Here is a 23,092-nt window from a genome sequence, read left to right on the forward strand (position 1 = left end):
GCAGGTGCTGGAGGCACCGCAGCACCCCGAGCAGGTGGCCACGAAGGGCTGGAAGACACCTGCCCTCGGTTCTCCGGAGAAGGACCGAGCCAAGCGTGCCACCCCCGGCACTGGGGCCACCCATGGGTGACGCCTGCGAGGGCGGTGGGGGCTGTGGCAGGGGAGAGCCGGGTCAGGGCTGTATGGGGGGGGGCGTGGGGGCTCCAGCAGAGCGAGGAGCCGGAGCAGCGCTGGGGGATGGGAGCAGCACACGCACGCACACGCACACACACATTACCCACATGCACACGGCAGCAGCACCAACAGCCCCTGCCAGCAGCCTGCAAGCGCTGGAGCGCCCCGCTCCTCCTCCTCCTCCTCCTCCTCCTCCTCCTCCTCCTTCTTCTTCTCCTCCTCCTCCTCCTTCTCCTGCTGCCCACCGGCCTGCGGCACCCCTCGGCGGCCTCCAGCCCCACCAGCACACAGACAATGACTTCATGCGGATTATGCATCTGAAGAAACCACCAGCTCCCAGATAGCCACGGGGGGAGGTATCCATGTGTTTGGCAGGGAAGCAGCCTCCTGCTCGCCTGCCTTCTCCTCCTCCTTTCTCCTCGCACCCGGCAGCTGCCTCCTCGCCGGCGATGGTCGCCTCCGGTCCCCCGGCAGGGTGCTGAGCGAGGCCCCGGCGCATCCCCGCTCCCACGCTTGCACCAAGGTACCACCGAGGCTATTTTTATTCCCACCACCACCACCACCCCCCCATCCCCTTTTTTCTTTCCGGTTCGCCCATCGCTGGTGCCTCTCGCACCCTCTGCGTGTCTCCCACTCCCATCTTCCCACCCAGCGGCAGGAGGTGGAGGGAGGCTCGTCCCAACCCCGGCACCCACGTCGCAGCAGCAGCCGCCGGCGCGGAGCAGAAGGAGCCCAGCTCCGGCTGTGGCCGCCGGCCCTGATTCCAGGTTTGCATCCTACAATTCCTTCATCTGTTTGTCGATGCGCCGGGGCCATTTGGGGGAGGGAGAGGGGGGGACGGGGAGAGGGGGGGGACGGGTGGGAGGGGAGGGGAGGATGTGGCAGGGTGCTGGGGGGGGTGCAGCACCCCAGTCCTGCCGTGGGTTGGGGAGGGGAGAGAGGAGGAATCGCAAGAGGCTGCAGCCAAATAAATAAATATATATATATATGTGTGTGTGTGTGTGTGTGTGTGTGTGTATATTTATCTCTGGGCTTGGGGGAAAGAGCAGAGCGCAGCACAGCCTCTGCCCCACGCGAGGGCTGCATCCCCCGCATCCCTGCGCGGCGACGCGGTGGGTCAGGCAGCGGCAGCACCCACGAGGCCAGCGTGGCGCTGAGCACCCATGGGCTCCCTTCTTGGCAGAGTGGCCACCCCGCGGTGCCGGCCCGGACCATGATGGACCTGAAAGTGGACGAGGAGGAGGTGGACAGCGGGCAGCCGGTGAGCATCCAGGCCTTCGCCAGCAGCTCCACCCTCCACGGGCTCTCGCACATCTTCTCGTACGAGCGGCTGTCGCTGAAGCGCGTGGTCTGGGCGCTGTGCTTCCTGGGCTCGCTGGCGCTGCTCGCCCTCGTCTGCACCAACCGCATCCAGTACTACTTCCTCTACCCCCACGTCACCAAACTGGACGAGGTGGCGGCCACCAAGCTCACCTTCCCCGCCGTCACCTTCTGCAACCTCAACGAGTTTCGTTTCAGCCGGGTGACCAAGAATGACCTGTACCACGCCGGCGAGCTCCTCGCCCTGCTCAATAACAGGTGGGTGCTGGCGCTTCCAGGGGGTCCCAGGTGGCACCTCCGGGTGCCCCGACGTGCCACCATGCCAGCCCCGTGCCCTGTGGCGGGTTGCGCTCCGTGACTGGCGTGGGCGGCATCTCCTTAGTCTCCGTGAAGAAGCGGATACCGAGTTAGTTCAGCTCCCCAGCTGGACGCGGCCGCTGTGCGGCAACACCGAGAGCCGTCAGGTCCTGCTGCGGCTCCGGGGTGCGTGGCTGCCACGCTGTGCTGCCCGGGGTGGATGTGGCACTTATAACTCCCATCTCTAGCGTGTGGCACACGCAGCAGGGCCAGGGCCACCCTGGGTTGCCCGCGGGGTGGATCCAGCACCCATGGCTCCAGTGCCATGTCCCGCGTGCCCGACGCATGCGGTGAGGCCAGGGGTGCCAGCAGCTGAAGCTGCTGAGCATCACCCATGCACCACGAGTGGAGGTTGGTGCCGTTCCTCGAGCTGTGGGACTGTGCGGGGGTGGGGTCCACAGGGGAGCCCCTCGCCCACCCTCCCCAGCCCACCCCCCTGGCTGTAGCGGCTCCTGGGTGCTGCCAAGCCCCTGTGGTGAGCTCGGTGCCGGCAGCAAGGTGCGCTCCCTGCCCCCGCTGTTTGGTGAGGGTCTTCACCGCTGCTCCCACCTGTGCCCCAGGGAGGGGCTTGCATCCACCAGAGCAGGGGCTGAGCCCCAGCACGCTCAGCCCACCCCCCAGCCCTGCCACTGCCTGCGGCCGTGATGCCACCAAAGGTGACAGGCGGCTGGGCTGGCCTCAAGCAGGGCCAGTGACGAGCCCAGCTGTGGGGCAAGCTGGTGAGGTATGTGGCCACTGCCCGGCTTCTCCTCCTCGCCCATCCTCTGGCCACCTCTCCTGTGCCCCTGGGCCACTTTGTGCCATTGAATGCTCTGAAAACACCACGTGCGACGTGCCCGGGACTCTGCTGAGCCCGTGCTGGGGTCGGGGCAGGAGTAGCCCCTGGGAAGCCCAAGTGGCTTTTCCCGGTGGGAGCCACCGTTGTGGTCCAGCCTGAGCTCCTGCCTGCTCTTTCCCCTAAGATACGAGATCCCAGATACCCAGACCGCCGATGAGAAGCAGCTGGAAATCCTGCAGGATAAGGCGAACTTTCGAAATTTCAAACCCAAACCTTTCAATATGCTGGAATTTTATGACCGGGCTGGCCACGATATCCGGGAGATGCTGCTGTCCTGCTTCTTCCGCGGGGAGAAATGCACCCCCGAAGACTTCAAAGTGGTGAGTGCCGCGTTTCCCCCACACCACGAGGGCGTTTGGCCGCCTGTAGCCACTTCTGCCTCCAAAAGGACCGGCAGCATCTTCGTTAAGGGGATGCCAGGGGATGCCGTGGGGGGTTGGAGCTGTGGATGTTCACCGGGAGCGCGTGCCGCTGGCTGCATCCGCACGGGATGCTCCGGCGTGGGCCCAGCCCCCTGGCATCGCTGGGGCTCTGCAAAGCGGGGTTGTGCACACCGGGATGGAAACCTGTGCTGGAAACCGCGGGCAGGAGGCACCCGTGGAAATGCTGGGAATGCCGCAGCGATGGCTGGCAGGGACCCGAGGGAGCCCCCGTAATCCTTTGGGAAAAGCAGGACCCGAGGGAGCCCCGTAATCCTTTGGGAAAAGCAGGTCCTGGCGGCACGGCACGGAGTTGTGCCCCGCCACAGAGGTTGCGTCTCGCGCTGGTGCACGGATCCGGCGCACAATAAAGCCTTTATCCCGCTGCGGCTGCCTCTCCCCCATCCAGCTGGGAATGAAACAGTGCCGGCTATTCCGGGGCTGCCTAATAAATTCGGCAGCCGGGGTGGCTGTTCCCGAGCTGGCTCCGGTGCAGAGCGTGCAGCTCCGCACTCCTTGGGGACACCATCCTTGTCCCCAGCCTATGGGGACATCCCAGGGATGAAGGTGCTGAGCCCATCACGGCACCGGCCGGGCTCCCGTGGAGCTGGTACCCGGCTCCCAGCACGATGGGGGGGATTTTGATCCTCTGCCATAATTCCATCGACGGGCTCTTTGTACGGAGCGATTCTCTGGTGTCAAGTCGGGTGTTTTGTTTGTTAAATGGAGGCAAGTTGCAGCCCGGAGGGGGCTGGATCCTTTCCAGTGGGGCTGGGTCCCCAGCTGCTGGATGGTTTTGTCACCAGGCTCTGCATTTTCCGTGCTGAAGCCCTCCCCCCAGGGACCCTCCCCCCAGTTTTTCCACCTTCCTCTGTCGGGATCTTGGCTTTCTGCATCCCTTCCAACCGGCAAAAGGCAAAAATCGACTTGCAGCTGGTTTGTTATTCCTGCCTGGATTATTCTTTGCGAGCAGGTTGGGATGATTTAATGGATTGGATTGGAAAAAGCTGGCTCCGCGCTGCACGGCTGGTGCTGGCTGGGTGCCCCTCGCAGCCCTGCACGGGTGGGTGGGTGCGTGGTGGGGCTGGGGGTGCTGGTGCCCGCGCCAGGGTCCTGGCAGCCGCCCCATCCCACTTCCCCCCATCCCGGCACAGGGGTCCCGGCGCCCACAGAAGCTTTTCCAGGGCTTGGTTTGCCAGGTTCATTCTTGCCGCCTCTCTGCTCCCTCCTCCCGGCTCAGACTGTGGCCACCCAGGCTGGGGAGGGGGCTGCTCTGTGCCTGGTGGTGCTGGGTGAGGGCAGTGGGTGCTGGGGACCATCACGCAGTGATGCATCATCCCCCCAGCCCGTGCTGCCCCGACGGGGGTCCCACTGCCCCATGCAGGGGCTGTCACCTCTGCATTTCGGGAAGCCCCTTGAACCCCCAGGCTGGCGGGATGCTCCTGGTGGGTGCTTTGGTACCCGCTTTTTTCCCTCTGGATGATCCAGAGGGGATGCTGTGTCCGGAGACGGACCTTGCCAGGGGGGATTTGGGGGCTGCCCAGACCTCACAGGCTGGGGGGAGCTGCATGTTGGTGTGTGTCCCCCTGCCCCTGTCCCCTTTGCAGCCATTTAGCTTCTGTGCCGTGGCAGGTGGGGGGAGCTGGGGGGCCGGTGGGGACATCTGAGGGACAAGTGGCCACCGGGCGATGCTGGCTGCATGCTGATGCTGGCCGGCACAGGAGGCGACGGCAAGAGCCGCGGACGCTGCCGCGTTATCTGTCCCCAGCAGAAGGGAGGGCTTGGGGGGCCGCGGCGAATGCAGATGAGGGGCTGCCGTGACCCAAATAGCCGGGGTGACAATAAGGCGCCAGAGCTGCCCCCTGCCCGCGTCCCCCCCCTCCCACTGCTGGGTGGTGGGAGAGCATCGCTGAGGGCAGCCACAACAGCCCAGCCTCCCCCCCCCGCCCCCCGGGAGCACTGCCTGTGTGCCCCCTGTGGTGCACCCACCCAGGAGGACCCCAGGGGGGCTGTGGGTCTCAGGATCCCCCCCCGCCCCCGCAAAGCATCACCCTGGAGCCAGGACAGGAGCTCCTGGCAGGCAGGGCTGGTACGGGATGCTGTGGGGAAGCCCATCCTGGGATCGTACGGGCTTTTCCCACCTCCTCTTTCATCCTGCCTCGTCACCAGGCTGGATCGGGGGTCCCTGGCGTTGTCCATCCCCCTCCATCCCCACCCACCCTGGCCAGTGGCACCGCGGGGGCTGGGTGCTCCCCAGCGGCAGTTGTGTGCAGGATGCAGGGATGCTCCAGGGATGGAGATGGAGCTGAGCAGGCTTGGGCTTGTCCCATAGGGGGGGATTGACCCCTCTAAGAAGACCCAGGGGATAAGAACTGGCCCACTCTGGCCCTGCCCCAGCTCTTCACAGCCACCCCAGCACCACAGAGGTCTCTGCCACCCCACAGCGGTCCAGGATGGGGAAGATGCCGCACAGGGAGGTGCGGCTGTCTCCTCTCCTCAGCCCCAAAATCCCAGCAAAATCCCTGGAAGGCTGAAGGGACAAACAGCAGGCTGAAGGGCAAATCCTGCCTCGATGGCCCCATCGTCGTGCCAGTGCCCTGAGCCTGGGGTCATGCGTGGGGCAGGCAGGGGACAGCCCCCCGGTTCCCCTTTGCGGGGAAGGGGGGATCGCCCTGGCTGTCGCCTCTGTTTCGGGGCTGTGCTCCCTGACGTGCTCATTAGCAGCAGAGATCGATGTTTCACGCTCGCTACTTCATTATTTATAAGTTGGAGCCCTTGCTCCTCTGCGGGAACGCGGGACCCGCTGGCTCCCAGCTTGCCTTTCCTCTCCCTCCCTGCGTCGGCAAAGGACCCCTGGAGCCCGGCTCATCCCCATGGATCTGCTCCTCACCCAGCAAGGGAACAGCCCAGAATCCCTGTCTCGGGGCTCTAAACCCCATTAATTTCCTTCCCACTCCAGGGAAACAGGAGATACCCAGAGGATCAGGTTCCTCTCCGCACCCCAGTATGGCCCATGCGATGGGAACTGGGGTTGCCCCGTGTGAAACCAGCGTTACACCTCAGGATGGTGCCCCGGGCTCGTGAAGCCCCTTTTTGGGGGGTGGGTGCAGCCAGGGGCGATGCCAGCAGCCGCCCCCGGCACGGTGCAACGGCCGTGGGCAGCTTTTCCTTCTGACACATCACGAGCCTGGGCCAGGGGAGAGTCACGTCCCCGGCTCCTGGTCACCATCCTGCTCCGGGGCACGGTGGCTGAGCCCTGGCATGGGAGCTGGGAGCCCTGGGGCAGAGCGCACGGGACATCCTCGATAAACTGCGGAGGATTAAGACCTCTGGACCATTTCCATGAGGCTCCGGGGCTGAGCTGGCACGAGGGAGAATTGAGTTTGACGTGGAGATCATGCCGCTGCCTTTTGCATCGGATTCTGCATCCTCTGCCCTGGAAATCGCGAGCGCGCGGAGGAAGAGGAAGGCAGGGAGCACGAAAAGTCTGGAGCAAACCCAGCAAACCCCGATCACGCTCCTCCTCTCCTCCTTTCTCCCATCTCCGGAGCAAAGCAGGAGACGCTCCGATGGAGAAAGGAGCCAGCAGCATCCCGGTGTTCCCCACGGCACCCCACTGCACCCTGCTGAGCCCCCCCACCGCCCCTGTGAGCCCCACTACACCACTGGGCACCACCAGATCCTGCTTTGCCCCTCTGCACCCCACTGCACCCCCCGTACCCTGCTAAACCCCCATGCGTGCCCCTCTGCACCCCCAAAGCCCCTCTGCACCCCCAAAGCCCCTCTGCACCCCCCCCAGCTCCCTTCTCAGCTCACAGCCCACCTCGCTCTGGCCAGCACGTGTTGGGGGTCAGCTCCTGCCACCCCAGGACCACCCCAGCTTTTTCCCCCCTTGAAAAACCATCCCTGGGGTCATTCCGACCTTCCCTGCTCCGGGTGCTGGGGGTCCTCCAGCACCCACGGGTCCTCGGGGGGGTGAGGTGCGATGGGGCGCGCTCGGGCTGCCGCTCTCAGGGTGCTCAGCCGGGGGATGCTGCTGGGCTCCCTGCTCTCCCCACACCCTCAGCCCCACAGAACCCAACTCCAGCACCCAGCGGGGGTCTCAGGGGTCCAGCCCCCAGCACCCCACGGCCCCACGCAGCACCGCGGCAGCCACCAGCCCAGCAGCCCTGCGGTGAGCAGAGCTCCCCTGCGGCGCAGCGTTAGTGGATAATCATAGAGCCGGAGTGAAAAGCATCTCCAACGCAGCTGGAGAGAGCGGGCGCGGGAATTACTGATACCCAGAGATTTCCTGGAGCTTTTGACAGTTCATAAACAAGCCGCACGGGCCCATCTGGCTCTGGAAAAACAACTTGGCGACCACGCGTGGCGGGGGGGGGGATGGTGGCCACAGCCCCGTCCTCCTGGCTTGGGACCGGTCCCCGGCTGCGCGCTGAGCCCCGATGGAGCCGGTGCCTTTACAAATTCTGTAAGACATGCAAGTGATTCATGTAAATCACTTTTTAAAGCGGCGCAGGGGCTCCTCAATAACTTATAAGCATTTGAAACCGCTCGCCTGGATCTGTTATTTCTGAGCAGCCACTCACCTGCAGCATCCCGGAGGTTTTTCCCTGGCCGCACCATCCCCACCTGCATCATCTGCAACCTCCTGGCAGGGCTCACCCCCTGCATCCGTGGGACAGCAGCATCATTTGACCCCAGAGGTCGCATCGTTTTCCAGAGGCACGAAGCAAACCCATGGACATGGTGCAGGAGGTGATGGAGCAGAGGAGCAGCCGCGGGGACTTGGCTCTCCTGGGAAGCGCAGCGCAACCGGAGCGCCCCGACTCCATCAGCTCCTCGGCAGCTCTGAGACTTTCAAGTATCATGATATTTTGCTGGAAGCAAATCATCCAGAACGCAGCCGTGAGCAGTTTAGCCCTCGGGCACAGAGCAGAGACGCCGGCAAGTGTTGCTCCTCGGCTGTTTTCCTTCCCCAGCTCCATCCCAGTTTTCCCCAGCGTGGCGCCCGGCAGGATGCAGGCGGGAGGATGGGGGGTCCCTTGGCTGTGCTCACCCCGACGTGGAGACAGCGACGCTCGTGTGAAGCCGGTTGCATTTCACACCCATCCCGCAGCGGTGCCGCAGGACCTGCCCTGGGCTTGGCGCAGAATTGGGCCGGGAAGAAGCAGGTTGAGGCCACCGGCACCGAGCACGGCGCACTGGGAGGCCGGCGTGTGCCTGTGCCTCGCCGCCGCTTCGTTAGCCGCTCCACAAAGGAGTGGGTAAATTATTTAGCGCCTCAAACCACTAAGCCCTGAACGACATCTCCGCCACCATTAGGGAAGGAGAGAGAAGGACATGCGGGATCAGGATCGGGCCCAGCCGGGGGTCATTTTGGTCCCTGCCCGGGGGCAACATCCAGCCCCGGCAGCGTGCCCAGAGCCGTGGTGCACAGCAGCGCACCCCACACTGTGTGCACTGGGGGGGGGTGTGTGTCACGCACCCCCCGGACACTTTGCACCCCCAGACACCCCGTTGCACCCTCGGAGGTGCCACGTGCACCCAAAGCACTTTTTGCACGTCCGGGAGCGCTTTGCACGCCCCCGACGCCCCCCGAGGTGTCGTGCCAAGAGCTGGGAGCGGCTCGGGGCTATTCCTGCTCCTCTTGCCATGCCTTTGCACATAGAAAGTCATTAACAAATGAATTATTAATGATTATTAATAAGCTTTAATGGCATCTGTGGCTGCTGGAAGAGACGAGGAGGCTGTCGAGCGCCAGCAGAGCTGCGGACGGGCTGCCCTGGGCACGTGTGCCCCGTGGCTACCGGCCCCCCGAGGAGCCACAGGCTGAGATCGCAGCCCGGGGCCACCGCTGGCACACGGGATCCTTCCAGATTCTTCCCCCTTATCCTCCCTTTGGTCTTCATCCCAGACCCAAAGGCACCCAGCGCCTTTGCCAACCGCGGCTATTTCGAAGAATCTGCCCAGAAAAACCACCCTGTGCCATTTTCCTAGGGGGAAAAGCCACAGCAGAGCGCAGGGATGAAGGGAGCACCGCAGGAGGCAGAGATCTCCCCAGGGAGATCCAGGAAATTAACTGTCTTGTGGCCTTTTGCCTCACTTTTAATTTATCTGGCTTTTTATAGACGCCTTTGTTTTATCACCTGCAGAGTTTGGCTGGAGCTGGGGCTCTCCAAGCAGCAGGCATCCCCGTTTTTCTGCAATAACCATGACTCAAGAAGCTCCTCACCATCTCAGGCTCTTATTTATTTATACAGACCCCGACACTTGGATATTATAACCTTTTATTTATTTTGGGGGACTTTTTATATTATTTTTTTTCGGCTGTGCGGAAGGTTTGGTGCATCTGCATCCCGGCTTTTCCCGTAAGGACCGAGATGAGATGCAGGATGGTTCTGGGGTAGGGTGCTTCCCACTCATCCTCTGGTTTATCAGGGGGGTTTTAAGCCCCCCCTGGTCCTTGATCCTCACTAAAGCACCAGGAGGATCCATCCAGAGCAGCCACACGCCGGAGCTGCGTAACAACCCTGCTTGGATTAGATTAGATTTGAAAACCGTGATGTGTACAGGAGCCGGAGCAAGAAAAGCAGATAGGAACACAACTTCCCAGCCCCCTCCCAGTTAAAACCATCAGCTTGGATCTGCCGGCACGGACGGCCTGAGCAATTGTGAAGGATGTCGGAAAAAATTGCAACCTGCTTAGGGGTGATGGGTGGGAACCGCGGAAAAGCGTTGGGATCAGCATCCGCACAGAATAATCCCAGCTGCCCAGGAATTACCGGCACCTCGGCAGCATCCTCCTCACCCGGGCAGGGCAGGAGCCGCCACCATCCCAGTGACCCGTCCGTGGCACTAGGGGACAGCGGGGACATCACTGATGGATAAAGCACCCGGAAAGCTCTCGGCGTTCCAAACCGTTTCCATTATCGGAGCGTCGACAGATCCCGGCGAGAAGGATACGGCGGCTGTGGGAGCCATCACGGTGAAGGGACACGCTGGGCTGCCCGTGGCGCTGCGGGGGGGGGGGGGGGTGTCCCCACTGAACCCCCCCCGGAGACCCCGAGCCGGTGGGGCTGTAGGTGGTCTCTGCACCCAGGGGCGGCAGCAGTGGCGCCCGGCTGGGAAGCGCTCGGCAGCGCTGGCCCGGGGAAGCTTTGAAAGATTAATGGAGTTTAAATGGAAGCGTTTGGAGAGGAGATAAGGCTCATCTGATAGGAAATCATACGGAACAACGGGAGCCGGGGAGGCCCCGGGTCCATAATGAAGTCCACTTAGCGCATTACTCACCATAATGTGCTTTTTATTAAAGTCCTGGCGCTGCGGATGCTGGGGCTGCAGCCGATAACGCGGGGCGGGACAGCCGGGGTCCTGAAGCCCACCCTGAGCCCACCACCACCAGCAGCCAGGATGGAGCGTGCCAGCACCCCCCCCCGGTCCAAAAAACAAGGGACCTTTAGTTTCCCATCCCCCAACAGGAGCCAGGGATGCAGCTCCTGCATCACCCAGCATCACCCAGCATCGCCCAGCATCGCCCAGCATCACCAGTCCCCCCGGCTGGGGCTGGGCTGCCTGTGCCCGCGGGGATGGGGTGGAGAGGAGGCGGAGGTGGGGAATAATACAGAGGGAAAAGTCCTTTTTAATCATCAATTTTTCTGCATTAGAATGTGACATGCTAATCCACTGTGAAGCGTCTAATCTGGGGGATAAAGGGCCGGATAACACCAGCTGCACCCAGCTTGGCTGGCGGAGCGAGCGGAGGCAAGGTGGCAGCATCTGATAAGGGGCGGCAGGATTAGTCCCGGCAGAGATCCCGGCTGCCCAGGCGATCCCAGCTCGCTTGGCTGCCCCGGCTCTGCCTCTCGCCGGGCTCGGGGAGGGGATCTGCCACCCCTGAGCACCCCCAAGCAGCTCGCCCTGCCCAGCGCGGCGATGGAGATGCTGCAGGTGCCACCACCGGCATCTCGGCAGCTCTGGGAGCTTCAAAGCACATTCGTGGGGCCAAACCTGATTCCCACCCCTTCCTGGCGCGCGATACACCCGGCTGCGCGGCGCCCACCTCCTCGTCAAATATCCAGCCCCAAATCCCGCTGCCGTGGGGTTGCCCCCCCATCTCATCCCTTCCCACCCATCGGCTCCATCCTCTGGGCACCCCCGGGGTGATGCTGGCAGCTCGGCCCCGGCTCAGCTGGTCCTTGCCAGGGATGGGCAGAGCCCCAACAGCAAAGCAAAGGGGTCCAGCTCCCAGGGGGCTTTCTCTGACAGCCCCCCCGGAGCCGGGCTGCCGCTGGCGGGCCTGGGATAACGGAGCTTGCAATGTTGTTTTCTCCTCGCCTCCTCGGGGATTGGTTTATCTCTATGAATAACTCCATCCCGGCTTTGATCTCCTCTGCCATGAAAGCGTGACAGGCTGTGAAATGTGCTGTTGCTGCCGTCAAATCCCCCTCCCGCTCCTTCCCCACCCCCCACCCCCCCACCCACCCCACCCCCCACCGCCTCCGTGCTCCCCCGCTCCCAGGGAACCTCCTTTCCCAGGCCTGTGATGAGCTGCAAAGCATTGAGCAGGGCCCAAGTGCCCTGGGACAGCAGCCAAAGGCTACAGCGGAGCATCCCGCATCCCGCATCCCGCATACTGCATCCTGCATCCTGCATCCCACATCCCACATCCCGCATCCCGCATCCCGCATACTGCATCCTGCATCCTGCATCCTGCATCCCACATCCCGCATCCCGCATCCCGCATACTGCATCCTGCATCCCGCATCCCGCACCCCGCATCCTGCATCCCACATCCCGCATCCCACATCCTGCATCCTGCATCCCGCATCCCACATCCCACATCCCGCATCCCGCATCCTGCATCCTGCATCCCGCATCCCACATCCCGCATCCCGCATCCTGCATCCCACATCCCGCATCCTGCATCCCACATCCCACATCCTGCATCCCGCATCCTGCATCCCACATCCCGCATCCCGCATCCCACATCCCGCATCGCTCTCTGCGGCGGGGCGAAGGGCATCGAGCATCCCTGGTCCCCAGCGGTGGGTCGGGGTGTGGTGGCATCATCCCAGCACGCGCCGCCACGGGGGCTGATGTCACGGTTAATTATAGCATCCCCCGTCCCTCTCCCCCGCCAAAGCTTTACCTGAGAGAGGGTAAAAATAACTCCTGGCGAGGGAGGAGCTGGAACGAGCCCAAGGACTCCTCCAGCACCTCCAAAATTCGCACAAACCGGGACGACCCCCCCCCCCCCCGCCTTCCCTGCACCGCGGGGACACGGCCACACTTTGTCACTGGGTGCGGAATGGGGACGTGCTCCCCTGCGCAGGTGTCACCGTCCCTGGTCACCTTCACCCTGGCTCGAGCGCTGGTTCTGGGATGGGGGCTGGTCACCAGAGCTGCCCCCCCCACCAGCCCCCGCAGCCGGTGAAGCCGAGCGAGGCCGGTGAAGGGCCCCAGCCCATGATGGAGTGTTTTCATTCCAGCCTCCCCCTCGCCCTGCTGCAATCGCTCCCCAGAAGCCACATTGAACCTCCCCACCCCTCGCTTGCACCACCAGGCCCCCCCCCGGCAGCACCCCTCACCCATCAGCACCCCCCCGGGGCTAAACCCCCCCCTCTCCAGGCTCCTCTTCCCTTTCCCACCTTCTCGCCTCCCTCCTGCAGCCCTCCCACAGAAACTCCCCATCCCGGAGCTGGGGAACACCAGAAAACCCACCCCGAGCTCAGCCGGCTCGTACCTGCTCGCTCCGTGCCAAGAGCATCCTCCAGCACTGGTCTGTGTGTCATCATCCCAGTTTGCACCCAGTTTGTACCCACAGGGCTGAGCCAGCCCAACCCCTTCCCCACTGAAGCCCCCTGATGCCCACCCCTGCCCCCTGTGCAGCTCAGCTCTCCTCCATCCCAGACAAAGGGGCAGGATGGGACCTGGTCCCCACGGCAGGGTGGCTCCCAGCCACCCAGCCACCCCTCCGGTCCCATTTCCCAGGATGAATTTCCAGCTCGGAGTCTCTGGGTTGCTCCCCAAGGCTGTAACCTTTGCTATCGGTGCGATGAAATTTCATCCCCTGGCTCCGGCGCTCGTCCCCAAGGTCACCCGCCCTGCCTCCCCGCTGCTGCCAGCATCCCCAGCTTTGTGGCATCTGCTACGTTCCTCTCACCCGAGGGTCCTGGTGGGAATATTGAGCTTGGGGACCCCCAGGATGGCCCCTGGAGGGACAACCCGATGTCACATCACCACTGCTCATCGTCTCGGCTAAGCCTGCGCTGGCAGAGACCCCCGGCGCACGCCCTGCCCGTTGCACCAGCATCAGCAAAGTGGGTGACTTTGCACCGGTACCGGATTTGTACGAGTTTCCCGGTGCAATTGTTCCCCTGGTTTGCTGGTGCCCTTGGCTGCGAGCTGGGATGGGCTCAGGGAGGTGGGGGGAAGAGGCACAGCACCCAAACCGGTGAGTTGGGGCGCGCTCAGCACCTTGGCATGGGCCAAAACCCCCGGTGCATTGGAGCTCTGCTGTATTTAGATGCTTCCCCTCCCCGCGGGCCAGCGCCGGCGGCAGTGGTGCCAGGATGAGGCCGGAGAGTGCTCTGCGGTTGCATCGGTGCTTTTACCAAGCGCTGAGAGCAGGAGAAAAGCCAACCGCAGGTGGGGGCTGCAGGGCTGCAGGGAAGCGGCATCTTTGCTCCCAGCAGCCAGCCCGGGTGCTGGCTCCATCCCCCCACCCTGCACCACCTCCCCGGGACCCCCACCCAGCTCAGCAACAAGAAGCCTGGGTGCCATCCCTGTCCCCCACGGGGATCTGGAGGTGACCCACTGCGTCCCGGCTGGGTTCTGCGCAAGGAGCTATCACCTGAACCGTGGCAGCAGCCAAATCCTGCCCAAACCAGCCCCGGTGTCGAGGAGGATGGACCTCACACCGGGCAGGACATTGCCTTTGCCAGATGTCCCCGTGCCCCGCGGCACTGGGAGATGGGCCTGCAGGTGCCACCAGGGCAGGATGAGTGCCGCGACAGCCTGGGGACACCGTAGCATCCTTCCTCCTGGCCGGCACAGCCTGGGCCGGTGCTGCAGCAGGTCGGTGTTGCAGGAATTTTGGAAAAAAACCTCTGGCTCCAGCCGCCCTGTGGAAGAGCCCGCAGAAGCCGGCATATGGTGGCACCAGAAACAGCCTGGCAGCCGGCGGGGAGCGCCTGGCTGGAGCAGCTGCTCAGGCTGCCAGGGCCCCGCAGCGGGGACGGAGGAGGCGGCGTGGGTCGGTGACACGCCGGCAGCCCACGCACACACCCGTGCACACCCGTGTTGGCCGGACCTGGCAGCCCCTCAGGCCCCCCAGGGCAGCACCGGGAGCTTCAAGGCATCGGCGTCGTCGGTGCTTCTGGAGCCTGCGACGTCGCTGCTCCATCCTGCCAGCTGCAGCCAGCGGGTCCCAGGGGACCCGGGGAGCCCGCAGAACCGCCCCTCGCTCCTCCTCTCCTCCCTGCTCCTCATATACCCCCCTCTCCGTCCCCTCCGAGCATCCCTCCCTTCCTCTCCCTCGCTCCCGCTCGCCTCTCGCTCCTTTTCTCCGTGCCTCTCCTCTGAACTTGCCCCTTCCTCCTTCCCTCCTCTCCCCCACCCCCCGAGGAACCGAACCACCACTGAAGACCCCCAGGTTGTGGGCCAGCACCCCCCCGCCACAGCTGGGACCCCCCCGCCGGACCATGCCTCTCCAGATATTCTGCACCATCTCCTTCTCCCGCGAGGAAGGACCGAGCGACGCCGCAGCCCCCGGCAAAGGAGAGGACGGAGCAGACGAGTTCCTGTACGGGCAGGAGGAGGAGGAAGAGGAGGAAGAGGACGCCGGGGCAGCCACGGACTTGGTGGCCTTCGCCAGCAGCTGCACGCTGCACGGGCTGAGCCACATCTTTGTGGAGGGCAGCCTGGGCGCCCGGCAGGCGCTCTGGGCGCTGGCCTTCCTCCTCTCCCTCTCCGTCTTCCTCTACCAGGTGGCCGACCGCATCGTCTACTACCTGGAGTACCACCACGTCACGCTGCTCAGCGAGGAGGACAGCCCTGAGATGACCTTCCCCGCCGTCACCTTCTGCAACATCAACCGCGTGCGGGTCTCGCAGCTCAGCCACCAGGACCTGCTCTACCTGGCCCCCCTGGTTGACTACGAGCCCGGGATGGAGCTGGGCTTCTCCCCGGCTCAGCCCGACCCCTGGGATGAGGACGAGCCCCTCAATTTGTACGGGTTTTTTAACCGCACTTGCCACCAGCTGGAGGACATGCTGCTGAGCTGCAGCTACCGGGGCCAGCAGTGCGGTCCCGGTGACTTCGCGGTGGTGAGTAGCCCCCAAGGTGGCCAGGCACAGCCAGCAGCTCCGGCCGGCGTGGTGTTGGATCCGGCACGGCGGGCACCGGGGTGTCTCGCTGGTGACGGGGATGGCACCGGCCACGGAGACCCGCTGTGCTGCCCGATGAGGTGCCCAGCATCTCCGTCCCAGCATCACCGCCGCTTGGGGGGCACCAGGCGAGCCGCAGCCCACCGGCCTCACGCGCCCCTCGCCCCGGCCGGCAGCAGCTCAGCACCGTGGGGACACGCCGGCGTCGGCTGGAACGGTGGGAGACAGGGTGGGGGTGGGGGTTCAGGGTCCCATCCAGCCCCAGCAGGGATGGAGGAGGTGCTGGTGCGGGTGTAGGGCTGAGCGCCGCCGTCTTGGGGAGCTGGGGCTGCCAGGGGGGGGCAAGGTGCTGTAAATCTGCCAAGTGTCTCCCCCAAATCCGTGCCCTGCGCCTCGGTGGGGAACATCTCCTCCTCCTCCTCCAGGGCAAACCCAGCGGTTCCACGGGGGAGACCCCCCCATAGGGCAGGAGCCTGGGTCCTGGATCGTACCCCCAGGCTGGGGCCAGCTTGTCTCAGGGTGTTGATGCCCCCCGGCTCCGTTCGGTGGTGCCGGCAGAGGGTCCCCAGGCTCAGCCCCGTGTCCCCTCCCGCAGGTCTTCACCCGCTACGGGAAGTGCTACACCTTCAACGCGGGGCAGGACGGGAAGCCCCGGCTCATCACCATGAAGGGGGGCACCGGCAACGGCCTGGAGATCATGCTGGACATCCAGCAGGACGAGTACCTCCCCGTGTGGGGGGAAACAGGTAACCCCCCCACCCCAGCAGCTCTACCAGCGGGTCCACTGGGTCACCAGCAGCTCCCAGGATGCTTCCTGGCCCCTTCCCGGCTCCCTCACCCCACGGCTCCACGTCCCTCAGGTTGCCTCCTCATCCCTCCTTCCATTTCTCATCACTTCGGGTCCTTTTCTTTCCTTTTTCCTCCTCGTCTTTGCTCTTCGCCATGGCAACTCCCCATCGGTTTAGAGGAGCAGCCATCGCTCCTGTATAAATAGAGTCGAACGCATCTCCTGCCGCGCTCCCGGGTGCTGGAGCAGGAGGGTCAGGGGATGCTGTAGCAACCAGATGGATGGATGGACGGACACACAGACGAGTGGATTTGCCCAGGGGAAGGGTGGGAGACAGGAGAAGTTTTGGTGCCTCTTGCAGCAGGGCTGGGCGCAGCACCGGGGCTCAGCACCGCGCTCACCCCCACTTCTCTCCACCGCAGACGAAACCTCGTTCGAAGCTGGGATCAAGGTGCAGATCCACAGCCAGGATGAGCCCCCGCTGATCGACCAGCTGGGCTTCGGGGTGGCTCCCGGCTTCCAGACCTTCGTGTCCTGCCAGGAGCAGCGGGTAGGGACTGGGGAGGGGGTCTGGGGTGCTCCCCCCACCCCTGTGCTGCGGGCTGGAGCGGCCGTGGGATGCTGAGCCTCCTCCTGTCCCCACGTCACGGGGAGAGGGGGACCCGGCCATGGGGACCGCTGCAGCAAGGGTTTCCCCCTCCCCCCCGCCATGCATCCAGCATGCTGGGGGTCGGTGGGCTTCTCTCCTCACTCCTGGCTCCTGCCCCCTCCCAGCTCATCTACCTGCCGCCTCCCTGGGGTGACTGCAAGGCCGTGGCGGGCGACTCGGAGTTCTACGACACTTACAGCATCACCGCCTGCCGCATCGACTGCGAGACCCGCTACCTGGTGGAGAACTGCAACTGCCGCATGGTGCACATGCCAGGTGAGCCCTGCGCACGGCAGCTCCAGCGCCCACCGGCATCAGCCCACCGGCGCCGTCCCACCGGGAAAAAAATTTGCTTTTTCTCCCTCCTCCAGGTGATGCCCCTTACTGCACCCCGGAGCAGTACAAGGAGTGCGCAGATCCAGCCTTAGGTGAGGCTGCCCAGCCCCGCGGGACCCAGCTGTGGGTGCTGGATTTCTCCATCATCTCCTTCTCTCCTCGCTCAGATTTCCTGGTGGAGAAGGACAACGAGTACTGCGTCTGCGAGATGCCCTGCAACGTGACCCGCTACGGCAAAGAGCTCTCCATGGTGAAGATCCCCAGCAAAGCCTCCGCCAAGTACCTGGCCAAAAAGTACAACAAGTCGGAGCAGTACATCGGGTACGTGCTGCGGCGCCGGGATGCGGCGGCTCCTTCTCCCTGCATCCCGAACCTCAGCCTGACACCGCTTAACATCCCGCGCAGGGAGAACATCCTGGTGCTGGATATCTTCTTCGAAGCCCTGAACTACGAGACGATCGAGCAGAAGAAGGCGTACGAGGTAGCCGGTTTGCTGGGTGAGTGTGCCGGGAGCATCCTCGGACGAGCTGGGCTCGTGTCAGCCCCCTGCGCCGTCGCGCCGGTCCTGAGGCACAAGGACGTGCCGAGAGCGTGGGGCACCCCACGGCCGTGGCCGGGCACCAGTGACAGCGGTTCTGCCCTTTCCCTGCTCCCCCTGCCACCGGTGCCACCCTGGTGGCTTTGCCCTCTCTCTGCAGGTGACATCGGGGGGCAGATGGGGCTGTTCATCGGGGCCAGTATCCTCACGGTGCTGGAGCTGTTTGACTACGCCTATGAGGTGAGTGTCCCCGCTGGTCCCTGAGCATCGCTGCTGTCCCAGGGCTGCCAGGGGACCCAGGCTACCCACCGAGACACAGGGGGACCCAGGTTATCCACCAAAATTCCCATGAGACACAGGAGGGACACCCAGGTTATCCACCAAGACACCGGGGGGGCCCAGGTTATCCACCAAAACGCCTGTAGGACACCGGGGGGGACCCAGGTTACCCACTGAAAGACCAGGGGGACATGGGGTGGGACCCAGGTCATCCACCAAAACACTGGGGGGACGCAGGTTATCCACCAAAATGCCTGTGGGACATGGGGGGGACCCAGGTTATCCACTGGGACACCAGGGGGACCCAAGTTATCCACTGAAATGCCTGTGGGACACGGGGGGGGACCCAGGTTACCCGCTGAAAAACCAGGGGGACATGGAGGGGGACCCAGGTTATCCACCGAAACACTGGGGGGACCCAGGGGGGACCCCAGTTATCCACTGAAACGCCTGTGGGACACTGGGGGGGACCCAGGTTCTCCTGCAGCACCAAAATGCCTGTGAGACACAGGGGGGACCCCCCCGGGACCCCCCCGGGACCGAAATCTGGCTCTCGCAGGTGATTAAGCACCGGCTGTGCCGGCGGGGCAAGTGCCACAAGAACCACAAGCGGAACAACACGGACAAGGGCGTCGCGCTGAGCATGGACGACGTGAAACGCCACGTGAGTGCCGGGTCTGTGGGGCTGGGGGGGGTGTCCCAGTTTGGGGGGTGCTGGGGGAAGGAGCAGAGACACCAGGCGGAGATGCTGTGTGGAGGCAGGACTCCGATTTGGGGGGGGGTCTGGGTGACTCGAGTGACCCCAGCATCCCGTCCATCCTCTGCCCCGCAGAATCCCTGCGAAAGCATACGGGGCCACCCGGCCGGCATGACGTACGCAGCCAACATCCTACCTCACCACCCGGCCCGGGGCACCTTCGAGGACTTCACCTGCTAACCGACGTCTGGATGTACAACCTGAGCTACCAAAGCCCCCCGGAGAGCTGCCCTTGTCCCCGCGAGCGCCAGCGGAGAGACACAGCCAGGGGACCTCGCTCCTCACCGCGGTGGGACACGGCCCAGAGCCCATGGCCTCGCATTTCGGGGCAGGCGGTCGGGTCAGGATGGGACCCAACCCGGCGCGCAGCCCTTGCGGCAGCTGCTCAGCGCCTGCCCCGCTCGTTCAGAGACTCGAGGAGGCTCCATCCAGCCCGGCCACCGCGGCGGCGGCGCGGGGATGACACACGCACAGCGGGCTGGGGCAGGGGGCTGCCCCATCCCCCCCCACCCCCCCCCTCGGCCTTTTTAACGACAAACCCAGAAGCCAAGAAGAAGCGGCCGTCGGGCCGCAGGGTCTCCATCCACAGCCCTGTCCGTCTGTCCGTCCGTCGCCTCCATGCCCATCCCGCTCCAACGCCTTGGCTGCCGCTGGCTGGGACCCCCTTGCGTGGCCGGGGCGGTGGCTGAGGACCCTGCAGTGAAGCCGGCGGTGGGCTCAGCACCCCTGGGAGAGCCTCGCTTGTCCCCCGGCACCGCGGTGGTCCGCAGCCCATCCCTGCCTGGGTGATGAAGACGGGATGCCTCCACCGCTCCGGAACGTCTTCCTCGGCACCCTGTCCCCGGGACGGGGGTGCCACCGGGGGGTGCTCGGCCGGGGGGGCCACCTCGGCACCCAGGACCCTCCCTCGGCCACAGTGGGTCAGGCGGCAGCGTGGCCTCCCTGCCCACCTCCCCTGGGCTCCCTGCAGCCTGGCCAGTGCCAGCCCTGTCCCTCCTTGTCCCCAGGGAGCCTGGCGCTACCCCCTGCGCCCCCTCCCCCAAAAAACAGCCATCCTCAGGGGGGACAGGCAGAAGGAGCCCCCCTGGCCCTCATCCCAGCTCCAGCCAGCTTGGCCAGGTGGGCACAGGACCCCCAACACCAAAAGGGTCCCCAAGCCGAGGGACACCCCGTGGCACAGGGTCCTCTGGTCCCCGCGACCGTAGGCTCCCCCCTGCTGACCCCCCACCCCCACCCCACACACAGCAGCTGCCCCCCGGGCACTGCGAGCCCTGCGCATCTTTGGGGCATCTGCTGGCTTGCTGCCCTGGGACCACTGCTCTCCCCCATCGCTGCCTCTCCCCGGCACGCCGCGTCCTGCCCTGCCCGCCGGGGTCCGGCACCAGCCGAGCCTCTGCCCCCCGACCCATCACCTCGCGCCGGTGGGCCGTGGCCCCAGCCCCCAGCCCCCCCCCTCCCCTCCCCCCATCAAGCCAGAGCCCTCCCGGGGCTGAAGTGCTACTTATCTTTAAGAGCTTTTGCAATAAGTCGGTTTCGTAATTATTATTTCTAAACCGCAGTTTGGTTTTTTAGTATTGTCATTATTATTATTATTATTATTAATTATTATTATTTGCTTCCTGACCAAAATTAGGAACTGGGGGTCAGTCCTTTGTATCCAGCGATCGCCCAAAGATGACGGGTCGGCCACATCCATAAATTTTCTTATGGATTTTTCCTAACGTTTCATTGCGTTTCATTTATTTATTTCCTTTCTTTCTCTTTCCCATTGAAGCTTTTAAAGATGGGGCTGGGATTTGACCTTGACGCTCACCTGGTGAAGCATACACACATGCTTTTTTGGTTTTTTTCTATTATGCCATCTGCATTTTATATTTCTTATATATAATATATATGACTATATATATATGTGTACATATATATATATCAATCTCTATATGCATCATATCAGTGTAGATACCCATCCAGTAGCATTTAGGCCTTGTTCTTGTGCCATTTTTATTTTTTTTTTCCCCCTGTTACTGATCTCTGAATGCCTTCAAGTGTATAAAGTGTTGAATTCTCTCTGGTATCTGTACTATGTACACACATTTTCATAGGAAGCACAATAAGATGACAGATGCATTGTACATCAATACCTGCTACTCTTAACGGTGATATAAAGAATGATATAACTCACCAACGCCGAGCCTGTCTCTCTTGCTGAGCTGCTGGAAACGCTCCCCGAGGAGGCAGGTGGGGACGGCGCCGTCCCAGGACCTTCCTGAAGGCATCACCGGAGCCAAGAACAACATGGGGAGGAGGGGGGAGGGTAAAGGTTTGGTCCAGGGTCCAGCACTGCCCTTAAACACGCTCGTGAAGGCCGGCAACATCGGGAGTGGTGCTGAGTGGTTGGATTAAGGTGGTCCTTGGTGCAGGGATGTGCTAGTGTGGTGATGGCTCGGGGTACGGTGATACCTCAGGGCACGGCAATGGCACGGCAATGGCTCGGGGTGCAGCGATGGTTCAGGGTGCCAGCAATGGTGTGGCAATGGCTTGGGGTGCAGCGATGCCTCGGGATGCTGGCGATGTTGTGATGGCTCGGGGTGTAGCGATGGCTCGGGGTGCCGGCGATGGCGTGGTGATGGCTCGGGGTGCAGCGATGGCTCGGGGTGCCGGCGATGGCGTGGTGATGGCTCGGGGTGCAGCGATGGCTCGGGGTGCCGGCGATGGCGTGGTGATGGCTCGGGGTGCAGTGATGGCTCGGGGTGCTGGCGATGGCGTGGTGATGGCTCGGGCTGCAGCGATGGCTCGGGGTGCAGCGATGCGCTAGTGTGGTGATGGCTCGGGGTGCAGCGATGGCTCGGGGTGCCGGCGATGGCGTGGTGATGGCTCGGGGTGCAGCGATGGCTCGGGGTGCAGCAATGCGCTAGTGTGGTGATGGCTCGGGGTGCAGCGATGGCTCGGGGTGCAGCAATGCGCTAGTGTGGTGATGGCTCGGGGTGCCGGCGATGGCTCGGGGTGCAGCAATGGCTCGGGGTGCAGCGATGGCTCGGGGTGCCGGCGATGGCGTGGTGATGGCTCGGGGTGCAGCAATGGCTCGGGGTGCAGCGATGCGCTAGTGTGGTGATGGCTCAGGGTGCAGCGATGGTTTGGCGATGGCTTGGGGCGCAGCAATGGCTCAGGGTGTGGCGATGTGCTTGCACAGTGATGGCTTGGGGTGCGGTGATGGCTCGGGGTGCGGCGATGCACTAGCGCAGTGATGGCTTGGGGTACAGCAATGGCTTGGGGCACAGCAATGCCTCAGAGTGCAGCAATGCGCTAGCGCGGTGATGGCTCAGGGTGCAATGATGGCTTGGGGTGCGGCGATGCCTCGAGGTGCCCCAGCATCGCTGCTGGGTCCTCACCGCCACGTGAACACCGCGGGCTGGAGGAGGGGAACCGCCTCTTGCTCTCAGCAGAATTAACACATGCCCAGCTGCTCATCTTTGACAACTCCAACACTCTGGGGTTTGGGACAGACACCTGAGATCCGGCAGAAATGAGTCGTTAGCCTGACTTCACCTGCTTTTAATTGAACTGAGCTACTAGCGGCTGTAGCGCAAAGCCGTACAGCAACGCAGCTTGGGTCCTACAAATTTCCAGCTACAAAGAGCAAAAGTACTGCGCCAGATCCAACGCTGGGCATCCAAAAAAGCACTCAGGACCCCGTGGGGACCAAATAATGGTCGGTGGGTGAGGAACGTTGAAATGCCAAAGTCCCTGCTGCCCCTTGGTGCCGCTGGAAATGGCAGACGGGAGTTTTGCATTTAAACCAGAACCGGTTTAAAGCTATTCTGGTCCTCCTGCACCAGAGCTGGTGCTGCAAAGGCCACAGGGTGGGCTTTGAATAGGAACAAGATAACCTAGCCAGGCCCAGAAGGGAGTTAATGAAGCGAAATTAATTACAGCCAGGCACCGTGAGTAGCCAGCGCAGCCGCCGGCACCCGCAGCAGCTCCCATTGTGGGGGCAGGCGGTGACCCCGACCCCTCCAAGCTGTCATCTCCCGCAGCTCCCCGTTATCCTGCCGGGCTGCGCTGGGAGAGGTGACCCCATCCATCTGTCACCGCCGTGCGTCGCATCGGCGCGGCCGTCGTGGGACATGAGGGTGGTGAGCCGCAGCGTGCGCCGGGGGGGTTACAGCAGCCCGGTGACACCAGTGACACCAGCGGGAGCAGCTCTCGGGGATGAGAGTGGAAAAGTGGAAAAGCCGCAGGTTTTCACACTTGGGGC

At 63.6% G+C, this 23,092-nt stretch overlaps 1 protein-coding gene across 2 annotated transcripts; it reads left to right on the forward strand.

Moving 5' to 3' along the window:
• Nucleotides 1–332: 332 nt before the first annotated feature.
• ASIC1 (acid sensing ion channel subunit 1) lies at nt 333–20,989 on the forward strand. 2 transcript variants are annotated; one of them, XM_055697131.1, is made up of 13 exons: nt 333–697; nt 827–941; nt 1,358–1,752; nt 2,814–3,009; nt 16,090–16,240; nt 16,704–16,831; nt 17,056–17,206; nt 17,302–17,358; nt 17,434–17,587; nt 17,672–17,763; nt 17,965–18,044; nt 18,643–18,747; nt 18,916–20,989. In XM_055697131.1, the coding sequence occupies exons 3-13, from the start codon at nt 1,388–1,390 to the stop codon at nt 19,018–19,020; spliced, it is 1,584 nt and encodes a 527-aa protein (XP_055553106.1). In that variant the 5' UTR covers nt 333–697; nt 827–941; nt 1,358–1,387; the 3' UTR covers nt 19,021–20,989. The 2 variants fall into 2 exon arrangements, with proteins under 2 accessions (XP_055553106.1, XP_027656561.1); XM_027800760.2 differs by lacking the exons at nt 333–697; nt 827–941; nt 1,358–1,752; nt 2,814–3,009 and adding an exon at nt 14,130–15,434.
• The last annotated feature ends 2,103 nt before the right edge of the window (nt 20,990–23,092 follow it).

This window comes from Falco cherrug, chromosome 19, assembly GCF_023634085.1.
Source record: "Falco cherrug isolate bFalChe1 chromosome 19, bFalChe1.pri, whole genome shotgun sequence".
Taxonomy (NCBI): domain Eukaryota; kingdom Metazoa; phylum Chordata; class Aves; order Falconiformes; family Falconidae; genus Falco; species Falco cherrug.

What these genes read in the sequence shown, in the direction of transcription:
- ASIC1 (XM_027800760.2), top strand. Translation starts at nt 14,811, where the DNA reads ATGCCTCTCCAGATATTCTGCACCATCTCCTTCTCCCGCGAGGAAGGA. An exon ending in TGTCCTGCCAGGAGCAGCGG is followed by an intron (nt 16,832 to 17,055) that starts GTAGGGACTGGG and finishes GCCCCCTCCCAG; the next exon opens with CTCATCTACCTGCCGCCTCC. An exon ending in CCGCATGGTGCACATGCCAG is followed by an intron (nt 17,207 to 17,301) that starts GTGAGCCCTGCG and finishes TCCCTCCTCCAG; the next exon opens with GTGATGCCCCTTACTGCACC.